The 20,935-nt window shown below is 39.1% G+C and overlaps 1 protein-coding gene across 9 annotated transcripts in view; it reads right to left on the reverse strand.

The window, feature by feature from the left end:
• Nucleotides 1–738: 738 nt before the first annotated feature.
• RGS7 (regulator of G protein signaling 7) overlaps nucleotides 739–20,935 on the reverse strand; it is a 284,031-nt gene continuing 263,834 nt past the window's right edge. For 4 of the 9 annotated variants that reach the window (XM_068939272.1, XM_068939273.1, XM_068939271.1 and 1 more), the window contains 3 exons: nucleotides 16,732–16,918; nucleotides 13,391–13,480; nucleotides 739–1,230 (listed from right to left, as the gene is read on the reverse strand). In XM_068939272.1, coding sequence (XP_068795373.1) covers nucleotides 979–1,230; nucleotides 13,391–13,480; nucleotides 16,732–16,918 — 529 coding nt within the window. In that variant the 3' untranslated portion in view covers nucleotides 739–978. Of the gene's footprint in view, nucleotides 1,421–11,219; nucleotides 11,301–12,095; nucleotides 12,150–13,390; nucleotides 13,481–16,731; nucleotides 16,919–20,935 lie in introns of all 9 variants that reach the window. The other 5 variants (XM_068939270.1, XM_068939269.1, XM_068939274.1 and 2 more) reach the window with 4 other exon arrangements.

Below are 20,935 nucleotides of genomic sequence, written 5' to 3' on the forward strand. Positions count from 1 at the left end.
CCTATTATCCTGACGTGGTCTGGATGAGTTCAAAGTGCTGTTTCTCAGGTCAAGCAGAGATTTTCTGGTTCCAGTCAGCTTCAGACTGCTCCGGATCTGTTGTCTCAAGGACAACTGCTACATGTTTTTGTAAACTTCATCAGCGGGTCTTTATGCAAATAAACTGAGTACTAGACGTATAACAGCGAACCTGAAGAGAGCTCTTGAATTAAAATTGCAGCTTCCTGCATTTACTGCCCAAGGTTTGCTCTCTGCTAAGAGTATTCTGAAGAACCCCCAACAACTACCTTCTCAGCTTAAAATTGCTGTGTTTTATCACAAGTGACAGCAAGGAGAGGAGATACTTTCTTATTCAGCAAATACAAACTTTTCCAGATTTGTTTTTAAGTAAATGCAGTTAAGTGTCTCTCTTCTTGGGAAGCAACCATCTGATTACATTGTATCACTGGAGCAGACTTTAAGGACTGCAGTACTATAGAACTGCCCTAGCTTTAAGAAGTGTTTACTTATGTGATGATGAGCAAGCTGGAAAGGTCTCACTGCTGCTAGCTTGATAGAAAGAAAATAAAGAGTAAATAATTATCAATAAAGTGCGTTTGATTAGGCGTCACTGAGAGAAAGAAAATGCCGAGGTCCAAATGCCATTTCACGTCACTTTTTAGAAAGCACAAGGTATATAACTTTTGGGGATGATTTTGGTCTTGACTTATCTTAAGGTTCAATATTAAAATCTCAAACTTTCCAAAGGAAAGAGATTCTGCATCTTTTAATGAAAGATAAAACAACAATATAAACATACACAAATTTACAGAGAAAGGATCAACTTTAATACATCTGGAGTAAAAGGTGTTCTTTTTTAAATATGGTATAAAAATAAAGGCAAGAAACATTAACAGAGAATATACAGACAACAGACAAAGACACAGGCTTTCTTTCTCAATGTGAATACATCAGTGAAATGAAACCTTCTGTGCTAATTTATTGTGCAATAAATGTGATGCCATATGTATATTTATTAATATATGCAATTTTTTTACATTTCTTCCAGTTTTTGATTGACGTATTTTTTTTTAAATAAACTGTGTCTAGCAGAAGCTTTTTTTTCACTGTACTTGAGCTTGCAGAAAATAAAAAGACACAGATCCAGCTTGATATGAAGGAGGAAGTGAGCAGACAGTTTTCGAAATGGAGGCATCGAAAGGCTAGAGAGTCCCTCGGAGTCTGTAATGCCTTAGTATACACAAAAGAAAACAAGTCAGGTCCTTGCTCATGCAACATCTTGTTCTACTGTCCTCTGATTCAGGCAATCAGTGAGCTACAAAGTATGTGTAATGATTTGAGTCTGCTTCCATGCTACAAGGTGATCCTTTTAGTAGGACTGCACTAGACTGGTTAACCTCTTTGATGTGAGCGATTTCCCCTGAGGAAAAGATAAAAACAAAAAACAAAAACAGAAAACAGAGGCATGATCACTGCAAACCTGTTCATCAGCAGCCACTCAGCGTTGCCACATCACTGTCAAATAGCTAGGGGCACCGACTGGAGTCTGTCAATCTTAAACCACAGGAAGCCCTGACACTTCAATCACCTGCACTGCCAGCCAGCCAGACTGTGTCACAGCATAATCCAGCAAATTTAAAGGCCATTTCTGGATGAGATTGGTTTTGGTTGATAAGAAACTACTGCTACTGCAGAGCTTTTTGCTGTTGGTCATACCCAGCACTGAAAATAACTTCAAGAATGCGAGGCTGCCTTACGCTACAAGGATGAATACGCAACCTGTGGTAGCTCTTGTCACAGATGAGAAAACGCCACTTTAAAGTTCAGGTGAAAAGTAAGAGGCAGACTGCATACAGGCAGGGAAACAGCACCTCCATGAACTCAGCTATATGTTTGCTGAGACTGTACTTACTACCTATAGGAAACACTGGCCAGGTATATTACATGTGATCTGCATAATGCTGCTGGGAAGGTCTGTGGGTTTCCACATTGTTATTTTCCTCATCATTCCTCCTGCTGCAAGGAGGCTGGTCAGCTTTTTAGCAGGTTCTTCAGACAAGTGTAACGACTGTCCCACAAGCGTTAGATCTACACTGTAGGGTACGTCTCCATGATATACTTCAGGCAGATCGGAGCTTTATCTGAGCCGGTCAAAAGCCATGAGACCAACTAACATGTCAGCTCATTCTCTCAGTGCCATCCTGCTGTGGCTCTGATCCAACAGAGGCAGAGCTGGCGCAGCAAGCTTGCATCACTCCTCAAAATATCACAGACATACCCTGATAATGTAACATAAATAGTTCATAAAACATTAAATGGCAAATGGCTGTCTAACCCTCCAGTTAAAGGATATTTAATACTTACATTAATTGTGTTGTTCGTTTTAAGTGCATGATTCAGAAAATGAAACTGATTTCAAGAAGACTACCATAGAAAAACCGTAACTACAGAGAGATGCTACATCTTCTGCAGTAAATGGTAAATGAATTTATACTGCCATGTCAGTGAGTTATCTGTTGTATTATGACTCAGTGGAATTACACAACTGAGTATCTATTTTCACTATCAATTAAAACGTATCCTCACAGGGATACATAACTTGGTTGTGAGCATTTGTGAGCGTTTGCTCAAGATATATCAGAGTAGGTCTTCATAGTCTTCACACACACACACACACACACACACACACACAAAGCTTGTTTATTCTTCATGCTTTGAAATACAGGCTGAACAAACTAGGATAATTTTTTTCCTTTACAATAGAATTATGTAGGGAACTCATGATCTGCAATGTTGGATTAGTCTGTTCATCTATCAGGATCACTATACTGCCTCTGGCAGTAATATAATATTTGATTTTTCAAAAGAAGGAAAGTCTCCTTCCAGGCATGCTCTCTTCCCTTTGTCTAGCTTTAACTGTCACTTTCTACCTTCATTACATTTCACAGTTTCTTGGCACTTGTTAAATCTTAAATTATGCTTTCCTCTAACTGTAACAGGTAAACTGTTCATACCACTATGTTAAAATAATATATCTTTTCTTTTCAAATAGAAAGAAAAGTCTCAGCGACTGTGTGGCACTGCAGTACAATTTAAAACAACATATCTGAAACTGGGAAGTGTTTTGCTAAGTGATTCATGATTGTCAGCCTTGGATATAATCTAGGAAAATATTGAGCATATACTTATCTTTACCTTTGGTGAAGTTATTCATGCTTAATTTTAGAGGCATAAAGGATTGGCTATTTTCCATTTAGTACTGAAGTAGATTTAAAAAATTAATTCCCTACCAGGAGTTTTTTATTAGTTATTAAGAAAAAGCTCAATACCACATCTGAAAATTGTGCAAGCATTTGCTGTGCAATAAAATCTGTGAAATAACTTTGTAGTCTTATCTGCAATGCTGGATTGTTTGAGAGTTGTGAACTCCATGGAATTTTAAAATGAACCATAAACAAGTTTTAGTCTCTCAGGAATGAATTTGTGGTATAACATAAACTAGGAAGTTTTGACCTAAAAGAAGGCAAAAAACTAGTAGTTACTAAGTCGATCTGACTTGTATAATCTTATTCTATGGATTATTTCAGATTTTCCCTATAGAGGCAGTGAGCTGTCATCACAATTTTTTGGTATTCAACATCACTTGCTCCCTGGATGTTGCTCCCCGCAGTAAGCTTCCAGGCTTTGGATGCTTCTTCTCCTAAGCCCTACAGTGATAAGGATTTCTCTCTATGCTTCTCTCCTTCACCTCTCCTTTGCCTCAGAGAATATTACACTGCTTAAAAGAGATGAAATCTCCACTGGGTAACTAACTGAACAAAGTGTGCAAAGCTTCACATGCCCTTTTTCCATGTATTAAGAGATGTAATTTATCTTTAAATTTTGTTTATAGTTGGAAAAGTGACAATTCAAAAAAAAAAATTCCCCAAGAGATCTGCTTCCATATTTATTCTGAATCATATTTACTCTTATTATTGCAAAAATCAGCTTTCAATGCACAGAATCCATAGCAGCCCAAAATAGGAGTAATATCCCACTTTCTGATTCAGATATTAAGTCATTTGTTACTTTCCAGCTTGCAGAATATTCTTTCAAACTCTACTCCAGAGAACAGAGAAAACCAAACTCTGTTCTAAAATGAAAACTGATTATTTAGATTTGTAGAGTAGGATTTCATAAATTTTTACCGTGAATGGAAGTGTATGGCCACATTCTAAACTGGAGTAGGATTTTTGTCTGCATAGTTGCACTTCGGACATATGAATTGAACCTAATTAATAATTTTATTATACCATACAAGCCAAAGTGAAGCTCCACACACATAACCTGAAAAGGGAGTCAGAGAACAAGGAGTTAGCATAGTAGTCAGAGTGAAGAAGTACATCTATGAATACTGTATCAATTGATTTAAGTGCTCGTGTCCCTACCTAGCATATTTGCTTTTCAACGCTGCTGTCCTTCCGATTGTTCTTCAAGGGAGTTTAGGGAGAGAATTACAAAACAATGTGCAGATTTATGAGGCGCTAAGTACAAATGTGCTGACCCTCTGACCTATTTATATAACACCACACTAACACTTTAGATAATCTGGCAAACACATCAGCAACAACTTCAATAAATAGGCGACTTATAAGAAGTCAATATGAAATTGTGCAGAGGCTGAGCTGAAAAGTATGGTAGAGGAAGATCAAGTCTTTTTCTGCTGGAAGATTAATTCTTAATTCTCATCCTTTCTGCTAAGTAACCCCAATGGCTACTTTTTAATGTTCCTTTATTGTTAAGACATGTGCTACTCATCAGGACAAATACAGGGAGAACTAGAAATGGGAATTCCACACATCTGACAGGGTAACAGAGAAAATCCCAGAGAACCCCAGTGTGAGCAAAGTGAGACGACACAAGTGGACTCAGCCTCTTTGCTCCCCTACTTGCCCGTCTGCTCACGCGCTGCACACCCGACCATGCTGGCAGCCTAGCTCCCATCAGTAGGCAAAGCTCCCAAGTGATACCCCAGTTCGCCACCAGCAGAGCCTGTATCTAAACACCCGCTGACAGAAGCACATCTGGAGAGACAAAGGAGCAGAAATAGTAAGAAGTACCTTCTCAGGATTTAGCTGGCCCTGCCTCCTCTAACACCGAGGAGCTGTTCTAGCATTGCTCACTGTGGCGCGGTTCTGCTTGGATTGCACAGGACGTTGCTCTCACAAAACCACACCACGGTATTGCTTTTTCAGCAATGTGAGGAAGGGGAGGAGGTTAGCACTTATTGAATTTGGGGCATGAGTTCTCACCACAGCTGCAGCGCCAAGTGCTTGCATGTGCAGTGAAATCCTTCAGCCTGCTGTGAGGATTTGCAGCCCAGTGTTCATTTCTCATTATTGCCATGCCATTTCCTGGAGCAGTCCGTAGATAAGAGGCAGTGCCTGAGTGACAGCATGCCTATTTCTGCTAATTCCAAATTGGGTGATGCTCCTTCTTTTTTTCCATCCCCACTTATCTTTACATTTGCTGATGAGCTGCTCTTATTTGTGGTTCATCTACAAGCTTTTGCCAGATTCAAGCTGGAATTTGAATAACCAGCTGAAGATTGGGGTAAAACATAAGATTTTTCCAAGGCATCAATGCACTGAACAAATATTTTTCCTATGTGTTTGTCCAAGGCCTGGCCCCTCAGGTTTGCATACCAACCTGCTGTTCTCGTTCTTGCAAATAGCTTAGGAACATAGGCAGGTGTCTGTCAGTTGGGAACTGGCGGACACTGACCTGAACATGTAGCTGCTGGCTCCTAACTTATGTCAACCTGGTTGTGCAAGTACTACTCCTCAATTTTCTCTTCCAGTAGAAAGCAAAGCAGTTTAGCTTCAGTTGCAGCTGAACACAACAAGGAGGTCAGTCCTCGCTGGCACGTGCTAGAGATGCTCTTTTCCAGTTTTCCCCATGAGGCTGGGCATCACTACTAACAAAAGTAAATGCCATCCTCATCTCCAAAAAAGGAGCGAGCAGGGTGTAAATAAGCCAGAGAGAGAAGCAATTCATTACAGGAGACAAAAACAGGAGAAAGGAGAGAGCTGAGGATCAGAGGATTACAAAAGCAGAGCTGGGGAGGGAGGTGGGGTACTGGCCAGGAGCACAGGCAGGCGTGGGGCTCTCCCGCGGCCTCACTGGGTGGCAGGGAGGGGGCAGAGCTGAACAGGCCCTAAAGTCACCCCAGCAAGGTCTGCTCCCACTGCCTTCTGCCACAGGCATGGCCAGCCTGCCTCCAGCCAGCACTGGAGGTGCCCAGCTCATCCCATGGCTTTGCGTGGAAGGCTATACATGAAAAGAGGAGCAGAAAAGTTCAGCAACAACCTCAATAAGTGGTTTAGGAAGAGCCAGAAGAGGGCCCATAGCCTGGCACTCCCTCCATACATGTGTGCCAAGGTCCTCCCCCTTGCCATAGAAGTGGCACAGATCAGGGACCCCAGGGAACAGTTGCCTCTAACGGTTTGGTAGCAGGCTCTTTGAGTGCTTCTCTTCAGTTCTACTTCTTGTCCAATAAATAAATAAATAAATAATGAAATATCAGAATATCAGAAGAATGAATATCATAATATCAAAAAATTCAAAGTCACTTCAAGTCATCAAAATGTTCCATTTAGATAATTTAGAGGGTTTTTGATAGTTCAGAAATATACAAATATATGCAGCTTGTATCTCAAAGGAAAGCTAGAAAACTGGATTTTTCTTTTTTTCCAAAATATGGAAAATGCCATTTTTAAATTTTCAATTATTTCATCAGTTCTTTTTAGTCAAACATTAATAGGTTTTTTCTGGAAAAGGGAAAAGCATGCATTTCTACTGTTATTATTGCTATTATTACCATCATTATTGTTATTATTATTATTTTGTATATTTCAAACAAGAATTATCGCATTTTTTTGAATAGCTTTTTTTTAAGTGCAAACTTTCAGGAATAACTGTAAGCAAATTTCAAAGTTCTAATTAGGAAATCTTCCATGACTCTGTGCAGAACATGAGATTGCACAGGTGATATTGCATTAAGGGTTATTCATGCTATGCTGGAGAAAAATAGAGCCCTTGTTTGGACTTCAGGGCTAGATGGACTTCTGGCCTGAAACAGTAGAGTTCTTATGTACATAACAAGCTATATCTGTTCATATGCAAAGATTTCAAAACTAACAGATGAAATTAATATATTATCTACATTGTTTCTTAATAAAGGGACAGATTTTAATATGGCAAGAGATGACATCAATTTAAGCATGCAGAAAGTCCATCCCCACTAGTAAGAAGTGAGGAAGCTAAGTTCCACCTCTAGGCCATAATTTGCTGTCAGGTTTAGTGACATTGTACTGAGCACTGTGAAAATGTGCTGTGTTCAGTGGCCTTGACATTTCTCATCTCATGCATGAAATCATCTAATATTACTGGTTTGGAGGGGAAAACATCAAAGGACACTGGTAAGTTATTTTTTACTGCTAGGTGAGACAAGACAGCTGGGAAGGGTATAAGTAATGGAAGATAAGTTTTTAAACTCAGAGTTATTAAATGGGGTCTTGTTTATGAGGCAAAGAGTGAAGATAATTATTATATGATGGCTGTCTGGTTTAATACACAGACCGAGTTTGGTCTGTTCTGTAGTGGCTGTACGTCTATAAAACATCACAAACTTGCAACGAGCACAGGTCTTTGCTTTCTCTGCAATTAGGCACGCTAATGCTGAGGGTGGCTTCTGAAGCTGTGACCCCACCATGTGATGACGCTGGAGTATCTGCCACACTGGGCGGCTCTGACGAGGGAGACTGCACCTCCTTGCTCCGCTAACTTGGTTCTCGGTGAGACAAGAGAACTGGTGTGGAGTGGAAATGCAATTAGCCTACTACGCTGTAAAAGAGAGCCCTTCAGTTTAGGTTTCCAGCGTGCTGATCACAGCTAAGCACCAGGCCAGAGTCCTAGAAGGCATCTTGCTCGGATTGTCAGTCTGCCACTTTCACAGATCCTAAACACGTATGAGAAATTAAAAATAAATTCTTCCTTAAAGACCTCCTAGTTCCTGGCAAAGTTATCAGTGCACCTTTTCTTTTTCTTTTCCCGTAGTGTAAATTTTATCATTTGAGGTAGAGCAAGTTTCCTGATTTTTATTTTTTCTTTACTGAGAATTTTTTTCATGGAAATGTTTTTTTCACTGTGAGGGTGACAGAGCATTGGAACAGGTTGCCCAGAGGGGTGGTGGAGTCCCCTTCGCTGGAGATATTCAAAACCCGTCTGGATGTGATCCTGGGCAATATGCTCTAGGTGACCCTGCTTGAGCAGGGAGGTTGGACTAGATGATCTCCAGAGGTCCCTTCCAACCTAAACGATTCTGTGATTCTGTGAAATTCCTGAGAAGAATTTTTCATTGTCATTAAAAAACACCTACTTGCCCCTCTCTGTTACTGTGGCAAGCAATGAGTAGTGGATGGAACCAAGATTTTCCCTGCTCCCTGACTTAGACGAGTAGTCTTCCCTACTCACCTACTCGGGGAGTTGCAGCTGACTAAACCTGAGTTATTCCAAAGCAGAAACCCCAGGGGCTGAGCAGGGAGCACAGAGTGCCCCCGCTCTGTGTGCAGCTGACGCCGAGCTGTGACAATTTTATTTGCAGGTGTTATACCAAAGCAAAGCACTTAGCCAATGTCATCATCCCAGCAGCGCTGAAGTGTGCGTGCCCTGTGTTTTCACCCATGACCTGGGATTCTGAATAAATGAGGCAAACCACAAATAGCCATGTTTGCTACTCACAGCCAAACTATAAAGTGTTCAGTAACAAATATTACAGATAGCAAATACCAGTTTATTACTATACCCATATTGTACATGAATGCAGATGTGTTTATAACATTATTGTCTACTGCAGAGTGCCAAAAGCGTTAGCAGTTTTGCACTGTAAAATTTATAGAGCAAGCCAAATATCTGATGCTTTTAGCTGTGCATTTAGGGCTTTCATCAAGTGCACTGAATTATTGAAAATTTTCTGGAAAGAAAACTCTCCAGCGTGAAAGAAACACAGAGCTGAACTTAGTTTCTAGTATATGTAGCTCCCCTTTCATTTTTTCCTCGCCAAGCTAGAAAAATGATTCATTACATCAGGTGATTTCTATTTAGTTCAGGGAATAGTATAGAGGGAGTGCTCCTGCAAAGTAACTTTCTAGTTTAGCAAATGCTTTCCGAAGCAAGTATAACCCACTTTCAACTACCGCTGATTTGTCTAACAAAAGATTCAGGAAACTCTTATAGTCTCCAGCTTAACAAGTCAGATTATGAATTACAAGGTCGTCCTCTCAGGTTCGGTCCCCACAAACAGCCAAGCTTTCTGGTTTCTCAGACACTTTAGATGGAAAATCGGAGGTCCGCTTTATTTTAGTACAAAACCACTTTGATATAAGAGACAGAAAAATAAAGGAAATGAGTCTAAATTTACTAAACCGTCAGAGGAGAAGAGGATATATAATTTTCTTCTTACTCAATCATTCGGAGACGACAGCATTTTTCCAGGTTGTCAGAGACCTGTTTCAGACCTATTCTCCGCAGTAATCAGAGGAACAGATCTATACCACAGTCTCTCACTTCACAGTTGAACGAGTTAATACCTATGCTCTAGGATAGTCTGAGAAACATCCCCGCCAGCCCTGCTGCTTGGAACCACCGTACTAAGGCATTATACATTATAAACAAATTGAAATTGAGAACAAGAATGGAAGAATGCAAATGCCTGGTGGCAAGGATCTTGGGGTACTGGGGGATGTGAATTTGTCCTCTCAGAGAAAGGGTTTGTGCTTGAGAAGCCTGACACTCTATATAAATTTGCAAGCCTCAGAGCTACTGATCTAATAGAGAATAGGTCTAGCAGTGACATTTTCCACTTTCAGAGCTGACCCAACTTGACAGACTCCACCCGGATTCTCAGGTAGCAGTTTGAGCAAAAGCAAAACCACATTTATTATTTTATAGCTTGCTCAGTGAAAAACCAAGTGCCCTCTTCTACTGAAGAAGTACCAGTGCTTCAAACCCAGAAACCCTTGTTCTCATTTCTAGCTCACAGCTTGCTTATTGGGCCTTCCTTGCATCACCAGCCACCTGCTGTTCTGGTACTTACACCCTGAGATTAGCGGGCTGAGCAGGGCATGCCTGCAGGGCGTAACGCTAACGCTCGAGTATTTATATGCAGAACTGCTGGCTTACCCGTAACACTGTCCTCAGAGAGATTATGGGAGACTAATTCTAGTGCCTCCCGGACTTCCTCCACTTTCTGCCCCCCAACCCCTTTTTTTATTCTCCTCATATCTTTCTTCAGCCTGGTATTTCTCCCCTTATAACCACTCATTTATACGCTCTTTACCGTAGCCCATTCTTGACCTTTTGCCTTGACCTGGCTCTTTAAACTCCAATGGATAACCTAAGTATTACAGCTTGCCAGTCACTCTGCCCGGAAAAAGGCCTGGCTCTCAGAGGTCCGAGAGGTACTACTTGCTCTCTACATTTTCTTTTATTCATATGGCCTGGTTATTAATATGGAACTTCCTATTAAACGCCTCCATGGAAGAAAGTAGGATTATCATATATAATGTTGTTTTATAGATCAACCTGTTTAGATAACACACAAATCACACTGCAACATGCTATGGCAACACCACCATGCAAAAAATAGGGGTTTTTGTTTCAAACATTGGGATAGTTTCCTCTGTGGTTGTTTATATACTTTTTAGTGTCTTTTACTGACTTTGTTTGTCCCATTGAATCCAAATTCATTCCTGAATTTACAAACAGCGGACTCAATGCATATTACAGGAAGCCTTTACCTATAAGAAGGTAGCAAAAGAACGGCAGTTTTGTTTTAACATGTGAGATAATCCCACAGCCTCACAAAACTTTGTTCTTTCACTGCATTTGTTTCTTTTTTAATTACTGGAAAGTATATGTTTTTAAAATACTTGAGGAAAAATTCTTGAGCCTCATTACACAGGAGGCAGTTTCTGAGAACTGCTTCTCCTTCCCTAGGAACCAAAAAAACAAAAACCATGATCTTTGCTGAAAGCTCTTGTACTTTCATTTCAACACACACAGCTCCACTAACCAGGTCACAGAAAAAGCCACAAACACACACGCACGTACAGCAGCGTCAACTGCACAATTCAACAGACAATGCAGACAAACTTGAGTATAATCCAAGATCTTTCTACCTCTTTTCATAACAGGTTAGTGCTCGCCCTCAGTGTTGGTGTACAGTTTTTATGGCATGGGAAAATAGGGATGTTTCTGCCCTACAAAAATAAATGTGTTGAATGCTTTAGTTTGAACTTTCACAATGTTAAAAAAAAATCCCAAGACATTGGATAAGTAAAAAGAATCTCACACATCAGGAAAGCAGCAGATCTTTCAGCTGGGGGCAAGAAAATGCCCACAGGAGATTTACCAGCACTCATTTTTTTACCTCAGTGAAACACCTCTCCGAAAAATACATTTTTTAAAATCAGTTTTTTGTAGTCTTTTATCAAAGTGAAATGCCAATCAAACCCTTGTGCATCATCAGCATGAATTGTTTGGTCCTAAAGATGCTGTGCTAGACATTTAAGGAAGATGGGGGTATTACTATAGTTTATTTTTCACTATGCCCAATTATAAAAATGGGACAAACTTTTCCAATAAAATAAAAAGGAGACAGGAAGGAAAGCCAGTGTATTCAAATTGTATCAAACTCAATATTTTGGGAGGCACCAGAAAAAGGAACAACATCAAGCAGGTTTTCACAATTTCTTTACTACAATTTAAAAAAATGGAGAGTGAATCATTCCATGCTTCTTAATGCAAAAAGCATGGCTCCCAAAGGCCCATTCCTCCATGTGTGACTACTGAGGTCAGTGGGAAAGGCCCTAGGGAGAAGGGGTTGTAATGAAAGCATATTATAAAACTGTCATTCCTAGGTAAAGTCACAAACTGGTATAAAGACAATTTTAACTGTCATGTTAGAGAAGCAAAAAGGGAAAGGAGGGATTGGTGTGGGCGGGGGGAAAGGATGTTCCATCAGGTTTACTAGTCTTCCAAGGCAACAAACTTACCACATTGCGTGTGAATTTCTCAAAAGATGTTCGACGATCCAGTGTGTTTTCCAACTTAAATTTAAAATAAAAAAGAAAGAAAAAGAAAAAAGGGGGGAAAAAGAAAAGCGAGAAAAAATGGAGTAGAAAAGAAGGAATGATGAAATAATGGACTGCAAAACAAAGTTTGTATAAATCAGGAAGCAAACATAGGTATGAAGCTGTAATGGGACTTTGTTAAACAGTGGATGGGCAAAACGGGTATTGTATTTGACAAAAATCATTTTTCATGTGGATTGATTGATTTAAAAGAAAAACTGAAAATAAAAAGAAATAATGAAGTGCACATCTTGTGTTAATGAACTGACATTCACAAACTTAAGGACTTCACACGGACAGTTGTAGCTTTCTGGCATTTTCAACATCTCTCTCTATATTGGATCTTCAGAAATCAATGTTTGAACAAAAAACAAAATCACACAGTACTTTCACAAAATTTTAGGTTGTCATTACAAACAACAGAATGCTATGGTGTTACAAACTACCCTATTCCGGCAATAATCAGGGCCCGGATTTTGCAGGCACAGAGCTCCAAACTGATTCTAGGAGATCACTATTTAGAGCCCACTAATAGAATAATTTTTCATTATAGAAATCTACATTGTACAAGCCGCTCCACATAATCTGGACTTTGTCTATTCAGAAGTCCTCCCGTGACTGGACTTTTAAAGTAAATATTACATACCAAGACATGAGCGTTTGTTTGCAGAAGTGTGATGTGATCTCTCTTTCAAATTAGATTCCTAGACTAATCAAAAAGACTATTCATGTAGTAATAGGGAAAGACATGGAAGTAAGCCCTATTTTAACAGTTGAAATTAGAAGTTATTCATATGAATGAGATTGCTTCTAAACACATTCTGTAGTTTTCGTAAGTGGAAATAACGAGAACAACAATTATTACATACGCAAACTTCCAAAAAGACTATTCTTCTGGGATTTTATTTTATTTTTTAATGTATTTGTAAAGCACTTTTCAATTTAAGGTGCTTCATAACAGAGAAAACAGTACAATATGGGATGTAAAAATAAAAATAAGTTTTGCTAGATTAACTCATTAAAACATGCCCGCATGCAGGATATATACACGTATATGTATATTGAACTCCTGTGTGTATGTGACCCTCCAAACACGCCAAGCTGGTCACCTACCAGATATCCAGTTGCACTGGCACAGGGGAGAGAAGACTGAGTATTGTTGCAAACATAACCACCGCTTTGCACAGTGGCAAGACAAAGGCAAGATGGACCAATACCTTTTTCTTGGCCTGTAGCAGCTCCTGGTAGGCACTGGATCGTATAAAACGAGGATAAGAATCACTTTTCATCAGTTTGTAAATGTGCTCCTGAAAGGGAAAGAAGACGGTATTATTCTCATAAAAGAAGACATACTGAAAATGGGGTGCAGTCACGTATTTTCAAGTGTGTAACTTACACCAGCTAGCACTATTTCGAATGGATAATAGGAAGTCTTATCGGATACCAGCTTGCTGTTCAGCTGCTAAGGCTGAGCTGCTTTCTATTCTTAAAGCAGAAATTCCACCTATTTGTTGTGTACAAAGAGCACAGCACATCTTTCTTTAATTTATAGCCCTTATTTTAACTCTAGAATTATTTTCTAAGAATTTACAACAGAGTTCTTGTAATTGAAGCACTTCTAACTTGAAGCTCTGCTTCAAAACTCCCTTAGATTAGTCAGTTTACTTAACAGACTAAATCAGGAACCCTGGATCCTTCCTTCTGCATTAGATTTTCTGAATTATTTTCTGGAGATGCTTTTCTTACTTCATAAGCTGGAGAAAGGTCCTAAGTTTCTAATTTAGCACTGCAGAGAAGTGCTTAAGTTAAGGAGGATGTGCCCTGGCTACTCTTGAAAACATTATGTGACAGATGTTTATTCTTCTATCCAGCTGACAATATAAAAAGGAAAATACATATGCAAATTGAAGAACAGTTCCATGCTAATCTAATTCTCAAGATATTTATTCTTCAGAAGCACAAAATTTGTAAACCCTGATCCAGAAAACTAATGACTTAGGCAGGTTATAGAGCTTTTCTTTTTGGAACACTCTCATCTCTGCAATATTCAAGAAACTAAAAATCTATAATGTAGGGTGTTTATGATTTATAATTCGGGTTCTAGCTATAATAGCAGAAGAGGAATTCATAGAAAAAACAATCATCTGAACAGGAAATGCTCCCATAAAAATATTTACAAATTCCACTGAATTTTGTTTTTTGTGTTTTCCTTTTGACTAGCATAAGAAACTTATAGCACAGCAACCCTGAAACAACAGTTAAATTTTGAAGTAAACACTGTTTCTAAACTTGCTACTGCATAAGATTAGTGAATTAAAAAAAGCACCTTTGATGAAAATTATGGCAAAATAAAAGTAAAGCTGATTTTTAATCATTGTTATATTAGAATCATTCTGCAGGTTTTGTAAGTGCACTGCACTGTACTTTCTAAACTAAACAGAGAAATTCTGGTTCAATATATGGAATTGAAGCTGGGGAGCTTTAATTTCACTCAGCCAAGACAGAGCAAAAAGGATTCTGTTCCTATCAATGGTGTTGGCTACTGAGATGCTGTATCTGTGAAGAAAAAAAAAACCCTGTAAAAGTGAGAACAAATTAAGCTGCAATGTATTAGAAATGTTAATGCAGAACAAGTCAGGAGTTGAAGCTGAATGCGAGTTAGTAAAAATTCTATTTTTACTTATGTATCACTCTCATTTGAAATGGAGTTCTGTGATGCAACCTATCAAGCCCCCCCCCCCCAAAAAAAAGCTTTTCAAAGCATTTTAAAGCAAAATTAAGTGATCTGTTGACTGTAAAAATGTTTTATAAGCTGTCCCTTTCCAGACTGGCAGACCAGGAAGAGCCTGCTTGAAAGGTAGGGCTCTGCTACCAACGAAACCCTGCCACAATGTAAAAATCCTAAAGCATCTGATTCAGAACATGGCAGGTACGGTCTATTCTCTTTTCTCTGAGAAATGGAGGCTTCCAGGTTGAAATTGTACTGAATCAAATAAGCAGAGGTCTGACAGGAGAAAAAAAGTCCTGCTTGCATAAGAGGATCTAGAAGTAAAACGGTGTTGAAATTTTAGACCTGTTTTTACAAAACAAAATCTGGATACTGGCAAGGAATTTAATTTTCCTTTACTAACTCAACTGTAAAGATGTGTTTTCTTTTACAGCTTTTATATTGCTAGAGTATTTGTGCAATTTATGTCTTTCTTTGATATGCACTGCATTCTTAAATCTCCGGTGCAGCTCAGCTGATGCAAGAAAAAAATGCATATTTGGCTTCATGCAGAGTACTACAAAACAGCATGTAGACATAGTGTGTCATGAAAACTTTATTGCTGCATCATATTTTGCTGTTCTCATAACAGCAAAAGGAGAGCACAGGAATTTTCTTTTTCTTTTCTTTCTAAGGTGGTGGAAATATTGTCCCTCCTATCTAGGGTGGAGGCACTTTCCCAAAAGGCAAGGGGCTCAGATTCAGTTCCATTCTCTGCTTCATGGGATTTGAAGCTGGCACTTCCTGGCCCCCGAGATGATGTCCTAATAATCAAGCTGTAGAAAATTCTGCAGGGACATGATTTCAATCTCTCCTTTTGACACAATTTCATTTTGCATTAATAATTAAATTTTCATCACTGGTCTGCTGATAAAAAGTGAGGAGGATGGTACTCATTCTACTGCTTTTACTGTGGACCCAGTTCTTTCTATTGCTTTTCCCTGAAGACTCCAAAGATGAAATATTTAGTTACAAGTCATATAAATGTCCCATTTAATACAGAAGTACTTGTTTTTCTTTTTTCTTCTAAGGAAAACTAAGAATTTTATTTTTCCCTTTTATTTTTTAACTTTTGCTTCCAAACTCAAAAAATTCTACAGCCCTAGCTCTGACTAAATCTTTTTATTATAGTATTCAAGATATGACTCCAGCAGTTCTTTACTCCTGTAATACTTCTCATGGAAAAGTACTCTTAGAATCCTTGCCTGATGTTCTATATATAGTACTTTACCAAGGTTTAAAAAGTACAACGTCCATGGAACATGGCACTTTAGCACCAGCCTCTAAAAATTGTTATTTCTCACATGAGTCATATTTTGTCCATGGTGAGAACCTATGACTCCTGTAAATGATAACAACAGTTTTCAACATGGATTGAGAGAACAGATATTGAGCCTGAATCAGGGAAAGTCCTTCAGAGGCAGTTCCTGAGAACCAGAAATTCATGTGGAGGTGGAAGCTTTTTTCTTAATGCAACTAGGTTAAGCTTTTTTCTTAATGCAAAAGGATTAAGAAAACAGGAACACAAAAAAATTATTTTTACTGTGTTTTGCACTTGGCTCTATTTGAAGCCAAACTGAAGCCTCTGTACTGAGCAGAGAAGTTTCATGAAGAGCCTTAGTAATACACAGGCCTCATGAAAGAAAGAAATATTGCCTATTTGCATTGCTGAAATTGCATTTTAGGAAACAGATCATTATCACTTCATGCCCAACATATCTTACCCCAGTGTTTACATTCCACTAGCCAATATTCTATTTCGGATGCCTCTAAAGAAGATTTCCAACTGACCTGAGCATCTTCAAATGTGTATCTTCCAGGGTCCTTCACGTTCTGTGTCGTTTTGTCATAACTTTTTGAATCTAGATTGATGGCACTGGGTGCACCCGGAGCAAGAAATTCTTGCCAGATTTCTTGGACACGAGCAGGAACTTCACGAATAGGCCTCTTCTTCAGGTCTTCTACCGCTAACCAGAACCTATGGCACAATACAGCATCTTGAATTCCAATTCAGTTTCATTATTAACGAAGCAGTCCTTTGCTCTTAAAAAGATAAAGTAACTGAGGGTTAGCAAATATGCTAAAATGAGCAAAACCCATAATTTTATGTTGGGATCACAATTCTGGCATACTGTCTCAGGTAATTCATCTATCTTAAATAGCAATCATTACAAGAGTCTTCACAAGATGAGTGCGAAATCCTTCATTTCCTATGTATGGGCAACTTACTTACAAGAAGGTTTCTAGTCAACCAGAATTAAACTGAGATTTCCTTTCACCTGAATCACAACAGCTTGTATTGCTTATAAACCTATTGCTTTTTGATATTCCTTCAAAAGCTAATTAGAATTTATGCTCTTGTTATTTACAGAAATCTCTCTGAATCCTGTTGAACTATCAACTATATAACTGTAGTTGTAATTTTGTGACTATTACTCCACAATTCATGCTGGAAAAGCACTTCCTTTGCTCACTGATACTTCATTTCTTTCTTTAGCACTGCATTTCCATATGCATTTTTACTACGGAAATGCTGAATGGAAGTTCCTATGTTCTCTCTCTCTTCTGCTGCAGAGCAAACAAACATCAGGCAGACACACATAGTGCAGGCTAGTTTATGGAGTACTTCTCACTCAGTTTCGAGGAGGATCATTAAATAAGCTTAGCTATTCACTTGTCATTTGCTATTATGGTCTCTGAATGGTTACCTCTGTTATGGGAGTACCAAACTTTCAGCTTGCTCAACACAATTCTAAATTCAGCTAGGAGTCCTACGCTTAGACACGGTGTAAACTACAAATAGTCTTTTTTTCTCCAAGAGCTCCACTACGCTTTGACTTTTATGGTTCTAAATAACCAATATGCACTATCACAACTTTTCAGTGTTGTTTTGGCACAGCTGATCCTATGAATCAGATGAGTTGAACTTTGAAGTGAATTAACTGTGATAGAAGTCAGATTTTACAAGGCTGCCAAATAATTTGGATACACCTTTAAATTGTGGTTCAACCGCTTACACTTTGAGATCAAATTGAGCTCTCTTTAGCTTTGTTAAACAGGGATGGGGTAGGGAGAGGAAGATGGGAACTGAACTCATGTCCCCCAAGAACACAAAATGATACTGCTTTCAGTTCAAATTCTAGTATAGTTATTGCAACAGCTCTCCTGAGAGGTTAATAAAACATAGCAACTTTACATAACTTTACAGCATTAGTCTTATAAGCAGTTCTTCACATCAGATGATTTACCTTCTGGGAAGTAATTATTCCCTCATAATCCTATTTTGAAACTCTTTTGTAACACAGCTGGATGGAGATTCTGCTCTTTTCCTAGGCTCCTCCTATGCCTTCACTTCATTCCTCTTTTTCTGGAAAGATGCTCTATTCCTGTTTTCCAGGGGCTTTGGATTTTAGTATTCAGTGTATTGTCTTTGCATCGCTTACAAGCCTTTACAGTCAGCTTCACTCAAATGAGATGACTATTTCAGGTATTTCTACACCCTTCAATTTCTATAGTGCCTAAGAATAGCTTTTTTGTCTATTGATTCCTTAAAATTCTCCAAGAGATAAAGAAGTAATATTGCCCTAGTTTTGCAAATACATTAATAAATGCACAGTCCTTTCTCCAAGGTCACACAGGGAGTCTGTGCCAATACAAGAACTCCAGTTTCAAAAATTCTGAGGTAGCCTCACTAATCTCTATGAACTGCAACATGAACATTGATCTGCACAGAGCCTGGTGACGTATTTTGAGAATCTGATAGCAATGCAGCAACAACAGAGGGCTTATAACTCAAGTTTGAAAATTGCACAGCTCAAACTCTAATTCAGTTTACGCTGTCAAATTTGGGCAACCTACTTTGGTTTCCTTAAGCAGCTTTTGATATTTGCATTTAAAAGTGTATATCCTGCAGTGCCAACCCCTTCAAATGCATCTGGGACTGGCTGATTACTCATGTGTATAGAAGTCAGGTAAGGAACAGAAAAATGAGAAGGAAGGATATTATTTGTAAACATACGTTTTCTATCACCCTGCAGATATCCTGAGGATCTAGCTCAAAGTTGTCACATTCTTTTTTGCTCCATTATATCACTGCTAATATTTCTGGAAGACCATAAATACGCCTTAGGATGTTATTTTCTTTTGCAAGTAAACCGTTTCCATGTAGTAGGTTACGCTCAATTATGGGGAAGTAGATGGGAGATAAACTGAACTTCTCTGAGGAAATATGTAGCTTCCATCATGAAATAGGAAGGTTATATAGACACATTCTTATAGGCTGAACACAAGCTCTTCAATAGATTAATTTTATTTTACTCTTCTAACATTAGCATTCAAAAATCCTACGGAAATTGTGAGGCTTCAAATACAGAAGCCTCTTTAAAAGTAGGAAGAAAATGCTGATTTCTGCAGTATGTTATGTCTAGGGAGCTTACTTCACAGCCAACACACATTTTAACATTTTAATCTACTTACTGAGCTTTCAAGACAAAATGTATGCCCTCCTCACACAGAAGAGTTAAAGTTAAATATGCACAAGTTAGGAAATGCTAAAAATAGGACAGCCACTTCTTGCATTTTCAAAAATAACTTCTCCAAATATCGCATGGCAACCAAGAGCACAGTGAAGTTGAAATGGAGTCTCCAAGACTTCAACGCAGGGCCTCAAATTGAAAAGAGCTCCTTTTCCTTTTTATAGCTCACTGCCTCATTAGTTGTGACCCGAGCAAGGGAAGACTCCTGAAGAAAGCAGCACATAATGTGCCACAATAAGCAGATGTAAGGGGATGAAGGGGAACCAAACTGCATTTCCAGGACTAGATTTAGTGCTAGTTACTGGAAGTGACTACTGCTCAGTCTGTCTGCCCTTGGATGAATGTCCTTCTCTCCCGACGAGGGAGTTTGCATCTGCCCGGGAGACACTCCACAGCGGGTGCTCAGAGCCATCTCACCGAACGAGGCCTGAGCAGCTGCACATAAAGCTGGCAGCCGTCCCCCATCCCAGCGTTTGGGCTGCCACATGCTGGGTCAAATGGCAGATGCAGAGCTGAGTAAGAGTGCACAGCATCTGATGGTCGTACATCCAGTCATATGACATGGTAAGACACATGTTACAAGACATCCGGGGACTATGCCTTCCAGCTGGATTACTTTCAAAGTGAGGGTGGCCTTGCCAGATAAATATCACAGCTGCAACACAGCTTCTGTCCCATTAACTGACCTAAATGTCAAATGCAGGCATCAGCAGATCCCAGATCAAGCTAATCAGTTAAATTTAGCACATAGGAACACAGCATGAGAGAGCGGCTGCAGTTGATGCTCCACAAATGTGTGAGGTTTTATGCAGAGTGTGGAGAAAATGAAGTGGGGATTACATGGTCCTTGTGCCCAGCGCCTGTGATACAACAGGAGGACAGACCCATCTGCATTTTCAGCAATAGACCATAACAACTACCATGGAGAAAATCAGCTAACATTTTTCTAGAGGGCAGGAAAGACCACTCTTGGACTCCTAGAGTCCACCTTCTTGCCAAATACAACTTCAGGCTTCAAGACACAGTGCTAAAAGTCTTCAAGAAAATGGCAGAGAAAACTATTAAATCTTATAGCTAGTTCTTTCTGATCTGATCTGCAGAAATGGCTATATTTCTAGGACTGGAACTTTAACCTTCAGCTTAAGTCCGAAGCAGAAATAACACATGGGCAATTTCAGCCTCAAGAATTAAACTTTGTCCAAGTTATTAGCAAGCAAAATCTGGGGCTGATAATCAACAGTGTGAGGGATAAAAATTACCAGTGTGCATACAGTGTGAGAGAGTCATTACCAATGCTTCTGTTCAGGCTTGCAACAGAATGAAGTACAGTTAATTGTTCTTCATACTTTGTAACATGCAGAACTCCTTTCTCCTCCATCAGTGAAGACAGAAATGTCTTGCATTTAAAATCATCAGGAGTGATGATCAATGATAAAGAGTAGGAAGCAAAAAAAGTGAAA

Source organism: Struthio camelus, chromosome 3, assembly GCF_040807025.1.
Source record: "Struthio camelus isolate bStrCam1 chromosome 3, bStrCam1.hap1, whole genome shotgun sequence".
NCBI classification, from domain to species: domain Eukaryota; kingdom Metazoa; phylum Chordata; class Aves; order Struthioniformes; family Struthionidae; genus Struthio; species Struthio camelus.